General features: G+C 40.7%; 1 protein-coding gene across 2 annotated transcripts in view; it reads left to right on the forward strand.

Moving 5' to 3' along the window:
* The window catches only part of RASA3 (RAS p21 protein activator 3), a 131,454-nt gene that overhangs the window by 44,691 nt on the left and 72,183 nt on the right, over positions 1-14,580 (forward strand). For both annotated transcript variants that reach the window (XM_048327276.1, XM_048327285.1), the window contains exon 3: positions 4,591-4,694. In XM_048327276.1, the coding sequence (XP_048183233.1) occupies positions 4,591-4,694 (104 nt within the window). The remainder of the gene's footprint in view (positions 1-4,590; positions 4,695-14,580) is intronic.

Genomic DNA, 14,580 nt, shown 5'->3' on the forward strand with positions numbered 1-14,580 from the left:
TGGTGCCAACACAAAAACAAAACTGCTTTAGCAAATCCTAAGTATTGAGAAACAAGCACGAGATTTTGTAACACAGCCTGAAACTAAAGAAATGTTTTTACACTAACATTTGTTTTATGAAATCTCTTCCCCTCTGTTAATATTATTTGTGATGATATCAGTAGATATCTGAAGCTATGAAATAAAATTGCAAGTGTGTTTCTGGAATTTAGTAAAATGTAAATGTGAACAATTTTTGAATCCTTTCTAGAGGGTTTATTGTGTTCGAAGTAAGGATTCTTTATTTGCTTTCATTCCACTTGATCTGCAGAGTAATTTCTGTTTCTCTTCTCCTTCCCTGTCTCCTCCTGAAAATATCCATTGCCAAAACATGCATTAGAAGAGATTCAAAAATAGATACCTTGAAATGGGGAGGGCTGGACAGCTGTAAGTAAGTGAAACAATACCTAGAGGGATCTTTTTTAGTTTTGTTTTCTTGGTATTCCTGCTCCCATGCCATGAGCATTCAGAACAAGCAAGTTTTTGGTGAGGGGAGAGTGAGTATGCCTGAAGATTCAAATCCATTGCACTATTTATGCATCTTTTTGACTTGATTTTTTGTGTGTATCTCTTCTGTGATGAGAGCTGTGGAATCATACTAGGGAGAGTGTCCTGAGGAGGGATTGATCAGTGTATGTGTTGGTGGTCAAGGCTGTACAAAAGCTGTGCAATAAGAGAGCCTTGTGCTTCCTGAGGAAGAAGGACAGTTTAGGTCAGGCTTCCCTCTTTCAGAACATATTAAGGTGATGTGCATGTAGTGAAAAAGAAATGAGAAAGGAGTGTGAAGTGAGAGTATGTGGAATAGAAGGTTAGTCAGGCCCTTATGTGCCTGAAAGCTTGGAGCAAGGATTTAAAAATTAGTACAGGTCTTTTCTCCATTTCTAAACTCATCAGGAAAATAAGAGACAGCAACTTAAGAACAAGCCCTGTTTCATAACTAAAGAGTAGCTGATACCTGCACTGATACTCTTCTTGTTGCTGTGATGGCAAAACTGAAACGAAATTAGCAGAGCTGTACTAAACTTAGTAGTCTTTACTGAAAAAGCTGGGTTTGGAAACGCAGTTAAGTTCAGCTTGGAAGGAGATGAATTGCATTTTCAAGGGAGATCCACTGTTTCTGGCCTTGCAAGTTCCTGCTCTCAGCAGTTATGTCCCATCACTTGTTTGAAGTCCAGAAGAAACTGAAATAATGACAGCACTGGTCTTGTCCATGCCCTTCCCTTGTGATCATATTGATTTGCAGTCTATACTGCCAGGGTTGGGGAGGAGGCCCTCATTGTTACTCCTCCACTATGAATGATTAAAATTTCTCCTGAGTGTAGGGCTGATTCATCTACATCAAAAGTTCAACTCAAAACCTGTATGTTGAATCTGAACTCACTTGGTTCTTGAAAGATTTTTGAGTTTTCGACCGGGTTAGTTCCAGTATTTGTTTTGGAGGATGTTAGACTCCTGAGGGCTGTGTAGGCAGATGTTGCTGCTTTTTATTAATTGCTCTGTCAAAATAAAAGTACTTACTGAATCTCCGTCAGACAAATTCTGGCTTTTCGGAGAGAGGAGACACTGGGGAAGGCATTTAGCTGTTCTTTTGGAAAAACCATTCTGGAGCCCTGGGGTTCTTGTTCAAGATAAGTTAGCTTGGGAAATAAATCACGGGATTTGACTGCTGCGACCTCTTGCTCTTCAGGTCTGGGTGGGAGACAAAGCGAGTACTGTTCTGAAGAGATACATGGAGAAAAGGCACACATCTAAGTGGAAGCTGGAAGCATTTGTGTGGTTGCTTTTGATTCCTTCAAAAAGAAGTTACTGTTTCTGCAGAGCTACACAAGATTGGGTTGGGGACATACCAGATTTATCTTGATGTGTATCCTTACAGTTAAAACTTTGCTGGCTAATTACCGAGTGCAGATTGAGTATGCTTGTGTTGGAAATCTGCTTGCTTAAATTAATTAAGAACCAATGCACCTCAGGGGTGTTACCTGAGTGATAGAGGTTGTGAATCTACGAGGGGTTCAAGATCTCAGAGGGGAAAAACCAAGAGCAGAACAAAGCTTCTCTTCTGGGCTCAGACTGCACTGCTAGGACTAATAAACCTTGTGCCAGAAGTAGTGACCTGATACGGTCCCTGCATGGCTAAGTCAGCCTTCATAGCATTTCTTCTGTTAATTAGCCTCTTTCTGATTCCGTGCGTTGGGCTAGGTACCTCCTGCTGTCCACTCTGCTTTTCTGACTCTTGTTTATTTTGCTGTGGTGTGATCTTAGTTGACTTCTGCCTCTGTTCAACACCCATGACAAACATTGATAGGGGGACTTGCCAAAGGTCCCAGTTGATGTCTCTTCCCTGCTCTTCCCCCCGGAATCAGTAAATTATGCTCAGTGTAAGTCAGTTGTATTTACATTGCATTTAGACTTGCAGTGTACTGAAGCATATTTTTGATAGAGGATTGGATATATAATCCACAGTTCATTAAGTATTGTTTCATTCTAAGGTCATTAGTGAATAAATTAATCTGTCATGTTCTTCCAGCAGAAAGGACAATTTTATGGCTGAATAGAGTATTAAAGCTTAGAATGATGAAAGTGTTTTGCATGTATAATGCACTAGATATTTGGGCAATATTAATGCATTTGTGTGGCGCCCTCAGGTCAAGCCTGTGCGTGAAAACTTGCACCAAGTGATGTGCACAGAATGAGGCCCTCGGGGCTGCCAGCAGAAGCATGGCTGCTGGGACAGTCATATAGCTCCCAGTTTGGTAGAAGCTGCTTGTAACAAAGAGTTAAGGTATTTTGTGCCTGAGGTGTGGCTGTGAAATTCCTACTTCCAAATAAAACCTCTCAGAGCAGAACCATTAAGGAGGATGTAACAAAGAGTGTTGAATCGGATGGGGCAGTTGGGACAAACAGTCAAACCAGCTGCCATTTCCAGCTGTCAGATTTGCCTCCCCTGCCTTCACAGTAGGGATGACTGAGTGGGCCTCACACTGGTTTTCATAACTTACGGGTGGATGCATTTATTTCAAGGAATGGGATTTCAGTGGTGGAAGTTTAGCCTATGGGTGTGCCTTGGGCTTTGTTGTTCCTCCAACATGTGTTCTTCCTTGTGGCTAGTGGAGTAGTGACTTAAATAATGTTCTTGGTGAATATTGAGCGATGTCTCTGGATTTCATGAAATTAATGTGGCATTTTCCCTTCAAACGCAGACTGGTTAGCTAATTTGCAGTGCCTTTGTGTTTTGAGGGAGACTTGTCAGCTAGTTCTTGAGGGAACGTAGTTATTCTGGGGGAGAGTATTTTTCCTGTAGGTGGAAATACACGCAGAAACACATGTTGGTGTAAAACATCCTGAAAGAAGCCACGGGAATGACCTTTCCTGACAAAATTCTGAAAAATGTAAAGTTAATCCAAGGAACTGTTAATAATTTTGTAAATCTAATTTTCTAACATAAAAACCTTTCAATAATCATTAAAACGACAGAACAATTCTGTCTCATTTTTGAGCTCAACTAAGGCAATAAGGAGGTCTGTGTTTAAGAGGGGAAGAAAAACTTGCTGGCTTTTGGCCTGTTGGAATTAGATTTATTGTTAAGTCTACATCTGCAGTGCTTGCTGTATTTGTCCATCTGACTCAAATCGCATCCACTCATTTAGATCTACTGAAGCATGAGTGACTTGGAATGAAAGGTCTGTGTAAAATGGTAGACCTGTCAATGAATAAATAATGTTGATATATGCTTATAGTTCCTAGGAGTAAATCCTTAACCATATAATTCGATGGAAAGAAAGTGAAAGGGAAAGCCAGGTGTCTGAGATTTGTTTTTTCCCTATTTAAATTGGTAGGATCCAAAGAAAGCCCCTTAAGTCCCTAAAGAGCTTTTCATACTGAGATAGAATTTTTTTTAAAATGTGGTCTTACTGTAAAAAAAATTATTCTATGCAATTCCACTATGCAAAAAAGAGATATGCAGTGCTCTGAGGTAACAAGCATGGAGCCAGCTCCAAGGCTTAGTTACCATCAGCTGACTGAATCTGACTTTATATAAGAGACTTTGCAGGGGACAAGAAAAGATGCAATGGCTGTAGGCATTTTATTTTAAGTATACTAAATGCTTTTAAAAAAAAATGCTACGAACCATACTGTATTTTGCTCATCCTGTTCATGTATGCTTTTGTGGTCTCTATCCTAATGATCTACTGTAGGCATTCTGTGGCAGCAGGGGCCTCTCTCTACCCTTCAAGGCACTGTATGTTAACAAATAATGTGGTCTCTGCCCCCTTTGTGAAGGGGCACTTGTTTTCCAGATAGAAAGAAGTATCTGTTCTTTTTTGCACATTAAAAAACCTTCTTCTCTGGGCAGTTAAGATATTTAGGAAGAGTCAAAATCGAACAGTGCTTGACAGTGCACATTCATTGGTGGGAAAGACCATCACAGTCCAGAGTGATGTTCTGGGTGTGAAATATCAACACACTGGCTTGTCCAGGATACCAACACTAATCTATTTTCCTTTTTTTTGTGTGTGTTTGTGTATGTTGGTGTTTTTGTTGTTCACTCAGCCCCTTCTATGGAGAAGACTTTTACTGTGAAATTCCTCGGACCTTTCGCCATCTGTCATTTTATATTTTTGACAGAGATGTTTTTCGAAGGGATTCCATCATAGGTATGTGTTCATAAATTACTACTTTCTTTACAGCTTATTTCTCTTGGATTTTAACTTTTACATCATATATGGTCTTACGAGTTGGGGGTCTTGATAGGACTGATGACAATAGTGGTAAGTGCTGCTCAGTATTGCCCTCCTTTTGCCACTTGACAAAAATGCCTTCAGTATTACATATTATATATAAAAAAGCTGGGTAGATAAGCACTGTCTGTGATAGTGAATGCAGATTGTAGTTTAACTGAAAACTGTAGTTTAACTGAAACAGGCTATAAAGCCTTGTTTAAATGCTGACAACATCATTTGTTACTGCAAATGTTGCTTTTTTTTTTTTTTTTCCCCCTAAATGCAAGGCCTTTAATCTTGCAGTTTTCCAGGGTCCTCACACTTGTCTGTGTGCAGTATTGTTAAACTGTGACTACCTTAACAACAGGCAGAGGAATAGCTGCTGGCCATAGATACCCCAAGTACAATGATGACAGAATTTTTTGGAGTGTATCAGATCAAGCTGTCACAGAATAGTTCTAAAAGACTTCCAGTGCCTGTTTGTGATTGACGAGATTCCTGCTTTTCCAGATATTATTTGCGATGCATTTCATCTGCAGCAAATTGCATGACACTGCATTTATCTCTTTGGGGATAAAAACCTAGTAAAATTCAGTTGTTATTGAGGGGAACAGTTTCTATTTTACATCAGTTGAACACTTTGGACTTTTTTTTTTTTTTTTAGTTATTTATCTAAATAGTAGTGTATGACTACCATGGCTATAGCTATCACTGAGATGTATGTCTTGACGGAGTTGTAGAGAGGAGATTATCAGATGTTGAGCAAGTTTGTATAATGGCACAGAATTTATTATCTTAAACCATGGCATGGTGGTGCAGATATTTTATATGTATCTTTACATTACAGTAATTTGTCATGCAGTCACAAGCTTTTTCTTTAATTATTGTTATACATATGAGCTGGGAAAGCAGGTCATCATTCTCTTTGTCCGTAAGTGAGCTCATGTGTTTAGCATCCTGGAGAGGAGGGAGTCAGTTTCTGATTGTTGAGTGAGCTTTTGGAAAGCTTTTTGTCTCTCTAATGTCTAGTTTCCTTTGCATTTTGAAAGTAACACCTCCCTTCTTTCAACTGATGAGTTTTTCATTGTTGAAATTATCTGATCTCTTGTGTGTCACCAGTTACTAGCAGCTGCAGTGACCCATCAACAGGCCAGGGACTTTACTTGCTCAGGGCTTTACTCCCTCTCTCGGAAAAACAGTCACTTGAACCACTTAATACATGTCAGACTCATGAAATTGCAGATCAAGAAGTGAAAATATTTTTGTTTTCTCCATGTTTCCTAAGTTCACGTTTTAGTAATCAAGCTCTGATGTTGGAGGGGAATTATTCAGGAGCTGCTAGAGTAATCTTAAAGATACTGGGAGCAGTTTGTGAAAAAGACTTGCAGAAAATATAAAGACTTTTGTTTGCATGCTTGAATTATTGATGAAGTTTTCATTTTTCACTATCTCTTCAGGAAATGGCAGAGTTAACTTTTGCATGTGTTGCAGAATCCACAGGTAGGCAAACTGGTATGTTACCATACTGGTCTTAGGATCATAGAAAGGCCTGGGTTGGAAGGGACTTTAAAGGCCATCTAGTTTCAACACCCCTGGTTGGAACATGGTGAAGTAGACCCCTTCTACTAGACCAGGTTGCTCAGAGCTCCGTGCGACTTGGTACTGAACACTTCCAGGGATGGGGCATCCACAGCTTCTCTTAGCAACCTGTTCCATGCCTCACCACCCTCACAGAAAAGAATTCATTCCTAATGCCTACTCTAAACCTACTCTCAGTTTAAGGCCATTCCCCCTTGTCCTCTAACTACATGCCCTATAAAAAGTCCCTCTTCAGCCTTCTTGTTCAGGCACTGGGAGACTGCTATAAAATCTCCTTGGAGCCATGTCTTCTCCCGGCTGAACAGCCTGTCTCATAGGAGAGGTGCTCCAGCCCTCTGATAAACTTACTGACCCTCCTCTGGACCTGTTTCAGCAAGTCCACATCCTTCTTGTGTTGGGGGCCCCAGACCTGGACAAAGTACACCAGCTCGGGGTCTCACAAGAGCAGAGTTAGAGGGTCAGAATCACCTCCCTAGACTTGCTGGTCACTGGGATACCGTTGACTTTGAAGTTTGAAGTGCACATTGTTGGATCATGTTGAGCTTCTTGTCCACCAACACTGCCAAGTCCTTCTCTTCAGGGCTGCTCTGAATCCGTTCTCTACCCAGCTTGTGTTTGAGCTTCTGATGGCCCTGACCCACGTGCAGGACCTAGTACTTGGCCTTGTTAAACTTCATGAAGTTCCCACTGTCTCACCTTTTCAACCTGTTCAAGTCCCCCTTCATGCCATTCCTCCTTTCCAGCGTGTCAACCAGACCACATAGCTTGGTGTCAGCATTGATGTAGCACTAGAAGCCAAAACTCTGGTGTTTCCTGTCTACATTGAGATTTCACAGTGCATATTATCTATTGCAGTATTTTTTCCTCCCTTCCTCTGTTCCCCTTCCTCCTTATTGCAGGCATATTTTGAAAAGCATTTCAAAGATTTGGAAGTGTGATAAATAGCACTGAAGAGAAGAAGAAAAAAAATCCAGAATTACGGTCAGTTTGATACTGCTCTCTAAGTTCCGCTTGTAGTAGGAAAATTTTCTGGAAAGACAACAGTGCTCTGGAGTAACTCCATGGGGCTGTTTTCAGTAGTTCCTATTGAATGGGAGGCAGCAGCAGCAGCAAAGCTCAACAGCAGAGTTTTTTTGAACAAGAGAACTCTTTGATAAAAGTCTGTCATATTTAAAAGCAATAGTTGCTCTATGTGTATCTTCAGCTCAGTTTTAAGACTTAAACTTTTTCTTGAAGAGGCTTGAGCAAGAAAGGTTTGGAAGAGGTCCCTACTGAAAAGGATGGTCAGAGTAGAACTTGAGTGAGCTCTTTTCCACTGAACCACCAAATTCTGCAGTTAGGGGCCCTTTGTTTGCGTTCTGGAGATCGCTTGTTACATTATGTTATCATGAGACAAATCTGTTGAAGAAAATGTGGTTACTCATGCTCATCCAGCAATGAACTTTCTCAGAGGAGGGAGTTGGGGGTTGTGTCTTCCATCCAGGAGAGACTAATTTTAAGTCCATACGTTACTGAGATTGTGAATTTACCTCTGTGTGATCTGCAGTGTTTGATGTCTCTTTGCATTGTTTTTTTCGCTGGTTTTGAGGGGGTTTTAAGACAGAGAATGGAGTGCATATATGTCAAAATGGTGGGAATTTGGCAAGTAGCTCTTTTTTGAAGATGATTAGTTAGCAGAATTCCTTTTGGTTCACTGTTTAATGTTTCCAGGACTTCTGCTTGGTGTTACAATACTGACTTCCAGGGTTACCGGACCTCAGGCATGCCTTTACTTATTCAAATATGAAGTATAAGTTTCTGATGGTAAATTCTTTAACTTCAGAAATGCAACTCTGTGTGTGACAGATGAGAATGCTTAAGCTACCAAAAGCGGAAGATGTGGGAGAGAGAATATGAAAAACAAGAACCCCCTGAAGCCTCTGACACAAACTTCCGAGAAGAGTCAAACAAACTCAAACTGGAACATGTGTAGCAGATATGTTTTGGAACATACTGTAGTATTTTGGCATACAGGATGGGAGGATTGTGCAGATAAAGATATCTTTGGAGTTTGCATGTTCATTTATTACATTTGCATTTTCTTAATTGTAATTGCTAAGTCATCTGGGATTTTGTTTGTTTAACAGACAACTCTTGAACAACTGTGTCTTGGAAGAATCTTGTATGCTGGTTGAAATGCAAACATAATGAAGAAAATGCAGAGTTCAGTGGATCTGAAATACTATTTTTCTCTTTTTGTAGATAAAATGTAGCAAATAGTTACTGTGAAAGTAAACTAGTCTTAAGTTGTTTAATTGATATTGACAGTGCATAGAGTTTATGTACTGATTAATATAGTATGTTGAGATGCTTTGAGTAGGAAATATACTACTGAAAGCAATGGTAAATGCAATTTAAAATTGCATGTTTGTTTCTGAATGATCAAAGCAGTAGTAGGCCAATTTGCTGGAATATGTGTCTATAATATGTAGAATAGCTATTTCCATCTAGTTGTTACAATCAGAAAACCATAGAGGAGATGGGACTAATTTGAAAAACTGTCAGTTGGTACCCCTCCAGTAATAATGGGAAAAAAAAGATGTCTCTGGGTAGATGCAGCAGAAGGAATATTAGGATAGTAGTGCTGCTATGCCAGGCAAATAGTCTTTAATGATTGTTTTGATATTTTTCAGCTTTTTAGAAATGTTGAATGAGACATGCTGTGACAATAAATTGGGCTTCTCACACTTCAATAACTGAGCTAGATTTAGTCAGGAAAATATATCCATGATATGCCCTGAGCTGGTATTCTTCTAGGTGTGTAGTGAATAGCTCAGGCTGCCAGGGTGTGACCTTAAACATACAGATCAGTTCAAAAACAGGAAACGTGCCACACCAAGTCACTTAACACTTCAGTGAGAGATTAGTTAATATTGTCTGTCCTTCAGGTGACAAGTGCACAATTATTTATCCTCTACTTAAGTCAGTTCAGTTTTTTTTGCCTCAGCACTTCCATTTGGTAAGAGGTACATGAAACTGATTTGCCAACATCTGTGCTAAGCAGGAGCTGCATAGAACAAAATGCACCCCCATGAAGTTCTGAGGGGGAAGAAGTGCTGCACTGTCCCCGTAGTGTACTGGGGGGTAAGAACCTTTCTAAGTTTGTGGTACTCCTGGCTGAGGAGAGGCTTGGTTGCTGTGCTGATGGGGATGGAATGGTGCTGAATAAAGGTGTCTAATATTGAAGCTTTTCCGTGAAGGAGCATAAAGCCAGTGCTAGAAGACTAGTGCGTGGTTCTTCTGTTAATTACATTTACAGTAACTTCACTGCCCTAAGTCACCTCCATACAGGTTGTTAGGTGTGTTCTATGACAAATTGAAACTCTTGTGGCTATTGTATTCTGGCAGGTTGTAACTCTCTTCTTGCTTAATGCTGGATTAGGTGAAGCAAAGCAAAGCACTAAAATTTGTCTTTGGAAGTAGTTAAACTTAGCTACTCTGGACTAAAATAGATGAAACCAAATCATAGCTCTTGAGACACGCACAAAGTGAAAACACCTTGGAATTGAAAGTTGTTTAAGGCTTGCATGTTTGAGTTACCTGTGCCTTTGTTAATGGTTACTTCCAAAGCTGAAGAGGTGTGTTGTAGAGTTGCCACAATTTATTACCAAATATCCAAGCAAGCTATCTACTGTTATTAGGTAACCCTTACCAAATGTAGCTGAAGCATCACCTTTTTTGTTTCATTATTTTACTGATTTAAAAGAAAAAAAAAAATTTTAAAAGAATCATCCTTGCTGAACTGTGCTTGTGGCTAGTTAAGTGTGGGAAAGATCCTCCATACAGCATGAAGCAGAGATCAAAATTTCAGTAGAAAATAGTATTCCTTGTTTTCTTCTAGCCTGACCACGGTTTAGGCAGTGGTTTACTGTTTCCGTAATGACTGTTGGGAATAATGTATCTACTCATTATGGTATAAATATAGCTACTAATGAAATAAAAGGAAACAGATGACTCTTCCAGAATGACAAATATCAAGAAGCTATAAACTCAGAATTGTCCTGGAAAGGTTCTCTGCAGCTACATAGAAAGGCTAAAGTAAATACTTCGTGCATAGAATAGGTTGTTAGGATGCACTCACAATATCCTTTAACCTCATGGGTGGTCCCAAGAGCAGGAAAACAAAGTTGAGCTTTCAAAAAGCGGTATCTGTACTTCTCGGATGAAGAGAAAAAATATGAACAAAACTACTGAGGATAATGTGCTAGGACCTGGACCGTCCTTTCATGCAGCTCTCCTCCTTACCTAATGACAAGTGTTAATATTGTCTGTATGTAGAATGAGGGAAAGAAGGTGGTGGTTGCTCAGTGCAGGCAGCATGCTCAGGGACTTGTTGCCTGCTGTAAGGCAGACAGCAGTGACTGCAAGTCTGGAGTTCAGGACTGCTGTCCCAACCACGGGCTATATCTGGTGTCTCAAATGTGGGGCCATTTTAAGGGCCCAGAGAGCAGCTGCCAGAGAGGTGATAGCAAAGGTGTGGTTGAGGAGGGTTCTTTTTGTTTGTTTGTTTGGGGGTTTTGCTGTTTTTAACAGGAAGAGAGAGCAGAAATTCTGATGGAAGCTGGGTGAGATCTCTTGAGTTGTGACCAACGAAACAACCCTGATAGAAGATACTTCATGCAAGGCTGCAGCTTGCAGCTCTTAAGGATAGAAGCTATATGTTGTCCATAGCCCACTTTTTTCTCCCTTATTATCCAAGGTAAATCCCACAAAGGGGAAAAATTGATTTACTAAGTGATATTCTTATTCTATTTGGACTAGTTTAAAAAAACCCAAACAAATTAAATTGGGGTCATGAATGTCTCATACCTCAGTACTCTCTGTAGGATGCACTGCTGCTGTGCTGGAAGTGTTCTGCCATTATTGCCACTGAATTCTTACCCATTGTAGCAGATGGTCTAGTAGTGCTTGTGCTTCATGGTGCACTGCACAGGAGCCGTGAGGGAGCAATGCTGCTGCTTCTAAGGCTCGGAAGCCTTATGTTGCCCCTAGTTCTCATCTTTATCTTTGTAATTCTCAAATAGGGGGTTTGCTTGTTTCAATCTTTCTGTGTTTTGGGAGAGGTGACTGAGTTTGTGCTGTTCTTGAACAAGGCAGGCAAAGTTTCTGTACTTTCATTTAAAGACAAATAACCTTTCATACAGATAATTATAAAATTCTAGGCAGGCTGGAATAGCAGTGAGGCTTCTTGTTTCAAGTTGATTAGGTCTCACAGCCTAAAGTGTTGATTAAAATTGATTGATTTGTCCTTCGTCTTTCCAAGTATTGAAAGTGACTTTGTTTGTGCACCTTCATATCAGTTCTATTAAATGAGTACGCTGATACAGTGTGTCTGTGCACTAAACATAATAACATGAAGCAACTTCTGAAGTAGCTTTGAGGCTCACTTATGCCTAAGACTGCGGCATATAGGAAGGAGACAAAGTAGCCTCTGTTCAGAGCTGAGAGCAGACTCAGTTAATTAGACTGTTGGGGCCTTTTAATGTGTGCGTCAGACCTAACCCTTTGCTGTAAATTAACTGTACTGCAGTCATTGTTAATGGAGGATGTTATATTAAAAAAATACTATATTGTTTCAGCTTGCTTGGGAGCAGTGTGTAAAATTCTGTTGTTTTCACTGTGTAGATATTCCAAGATAAAGATATCCTGAAGAGAAGATACAAGAGCTCCTGAAATGCTCTGATTTTAGGCTTCTGTAAAAATAACAGTTGGATCACTTTTCAGGTAGGGCCTTGTGCCCTTTTAAGATGACAAGTTCCTGTCCTGTTGCTACTGTGACTACTTTTTCAGTAAAGAAATCTTCTAGTAGTCTAGCATCTGTCATAAATATTCACATATCTCAGCTGCAAACTGGAAAATTACTATTAAAAGGTGGGATGTAATCCTTTAACCGATGCCTAACCCTTTTGTCACCAACAGGTAATGCAGACAGGAGGTGGTTATGTATGGATGGAGAATGCCTGAGACAAATTAATCAATTTTGTTAGTCTTTGTATGGAGACGTTGACCCAAACTTAACAAGCCTAGGCATGTCCAGGGACAAGTTAATGGGCTGCATTGACTTGCTTTGGAAAAATGTTTGTAACCAGTGAGGGATGGGCACTGAGGGTGCGGTGCTTCCACAAGCACTTTCCCAGGCGGTATAGCCAGAAATTCCTACCCTTCTCTGTTCAATATCTCTGCCTCTGTGCCTAAATTAGTGATCTCCTAGTGGTCTTCTAGCAGTGTTAATGTGACTCTTGAGTGGGGAAGCTCTAAAACAGGTCAGTTGAAATGACCTTTGTGTTAAAAATGCCAACACCCACCCATATGTGATCCCTGAAACATCTCTTATTCCCTTCTCCTCTCCCAGAATGTTTATTTTCATTGTTTGGGTTTTTTTGGATTCACTTGATTTCCTCAACAGTTTCAGTATGCCCTGCTGAGAGGACAGGGGTGCGTGGGTGGAGAACGTAGGAGGCTCTTAAATCAGTTTGTACCAGGGATTGTAAAGTGGAATTTGCAGCTTTAAAACCATCCATAGCCTAGGTAGTAACTTTATTAATCTGTAAGCTATCTGCTCAATAATAGGTTATCGGTATATTGTTTTTTCCCTTAAGAGGGGTTCACAGAAGGAAGAGCTCAATTGTGGCATGTTGCACCTTTGTTTTAAACACAGATCTTAGGATTTAAATGTTCCAGTGAAGGTCTGTTCAGTCTGAAGGGTGTGGGAAAGGGCATAGGGAAATTGCTGCCATATGGGTGGAAGACACACCAGAGTGTGTGAGGTTTTCCTACCCTCCCCCAATCTGAGGTCCTGGTGAGCTTCAGGCTTCAGAAAGAAATTCGTTCAGATGAGAAGAATGCTTTTACTTCATCATTGCTGGTTATTGCTGAGAATCTAACATCTAAAAATGTAATTTATAGGAAGTTTTGAAATTACACCTTATATTGTTCAACAAGCTCATCTATTTCCTGCCTCTTCCCATACAGTCTCAAAAAGCTTAAACAGATGCAGACTCTGCAGCCTGGGGCCACTCTGAGGAAACCAGCAGGAATGGCTGGGTGCCTCAGGTGCAAGATTTAGAGTTTCTTGATGCTGTCTGGAAGCCACGCAAGTCTTGAGAAAGAGTGCAAGACAATGGGCTTGAGTTTGGGAACATGCTGAAGAACCTCAAAGAAGAAAATGTCCTTTAAATGAGTGGTGATAAATCTTTCTGACCTCTCGTGTCGGGTTTATCTTCAGGGAGAATTACAGGTTCTTATCCTGTAGTGTCAGGTCAAATGACAGGTGCCAACAGCTTGTGATTATTGGCCTAGATTTAACCTAGTTCTGGTGCGGCTGGAAGTTGTTTGAGCCAGGTCAGACTTAGGTCAGCCAGTGGAAGAGCAGTAACTGTGTTGACTAGGGCAGAAACATGACCATGCTCAGCGCCTGCACTATGTTTTATGTGGGTTGGGTGATGAGGAGGAGGAATGTGAGCTGCATGAACATAGGGGCATGGCTGGTGCAGGTAAAGAGTTATTACCAAATTGTGAGGGAAGCTCCTCTGTGTGTATGCAGAGAACTGTTTAATAGGGCAGATCAAACATTCTGCCCTATCAGTAATATATCTTTGCATATGTTCAGACTGGCCAAACTGTAGGCCCTCTTTTTACTGCTACCTTTTTTTGTTTCCCTAGTAGATTTTTCTTCTTTGTGAACCATTTGGTATGCAATGAAAACCCCTGGATTATAGCCAGCCCAGTCAATAAGTTTCAGTCATTAATAAAACTTGCTTGTGTGCAGAGCAAACGGTGCTGTTCAAACAGTTTCCTAATCAAAACAGTTGTATCACCACGTTAACTCCCTCAGAGCTGGAGGCACGTGCCATTCTCTGTGAACACTGTGCTGCAATCATGTACTGACTTTGTGGCCAGACCCACCTGGGTAACCCTGCCATCCTTGGTGCAGAGAGCAGTGGCATTCCCTGCTGAAAGAGGGGGCAGTGATCACACCATTTATCTTCTGTGTACAGGTGCAGATACTGGGAAACCATCCTTGAGTTTTCTGCAAGGCGCTTCTTACATGGGAGGTGACTGAATGAGACTGATTGTGGGTGTTTGGAAAGTGTTCGGAAAGTGTGTGCAATGCTGCAGTTGAGTGGAGGATTTCTGCAAGAGATTAAAGGGTACAGTGAGGATAGCAAGCAGTGAAAGTAAA

Source organism: Corvus hawaiiensis, chromosome 2 (assembly GCF_020740725.1).
Source record: "Corvus hawaiiensis isolate bCorHaw1 chromosome 2, bCorHaw1.pri.cur, whole genome shotgun sequence".
In the NCBI taxonomy this organism is placed as follows: Eukaryota; Metazoa; Chordata; class Aves; order Passeriformes; family Corvidae; genus Corvus; species Corvus hawaiiensis.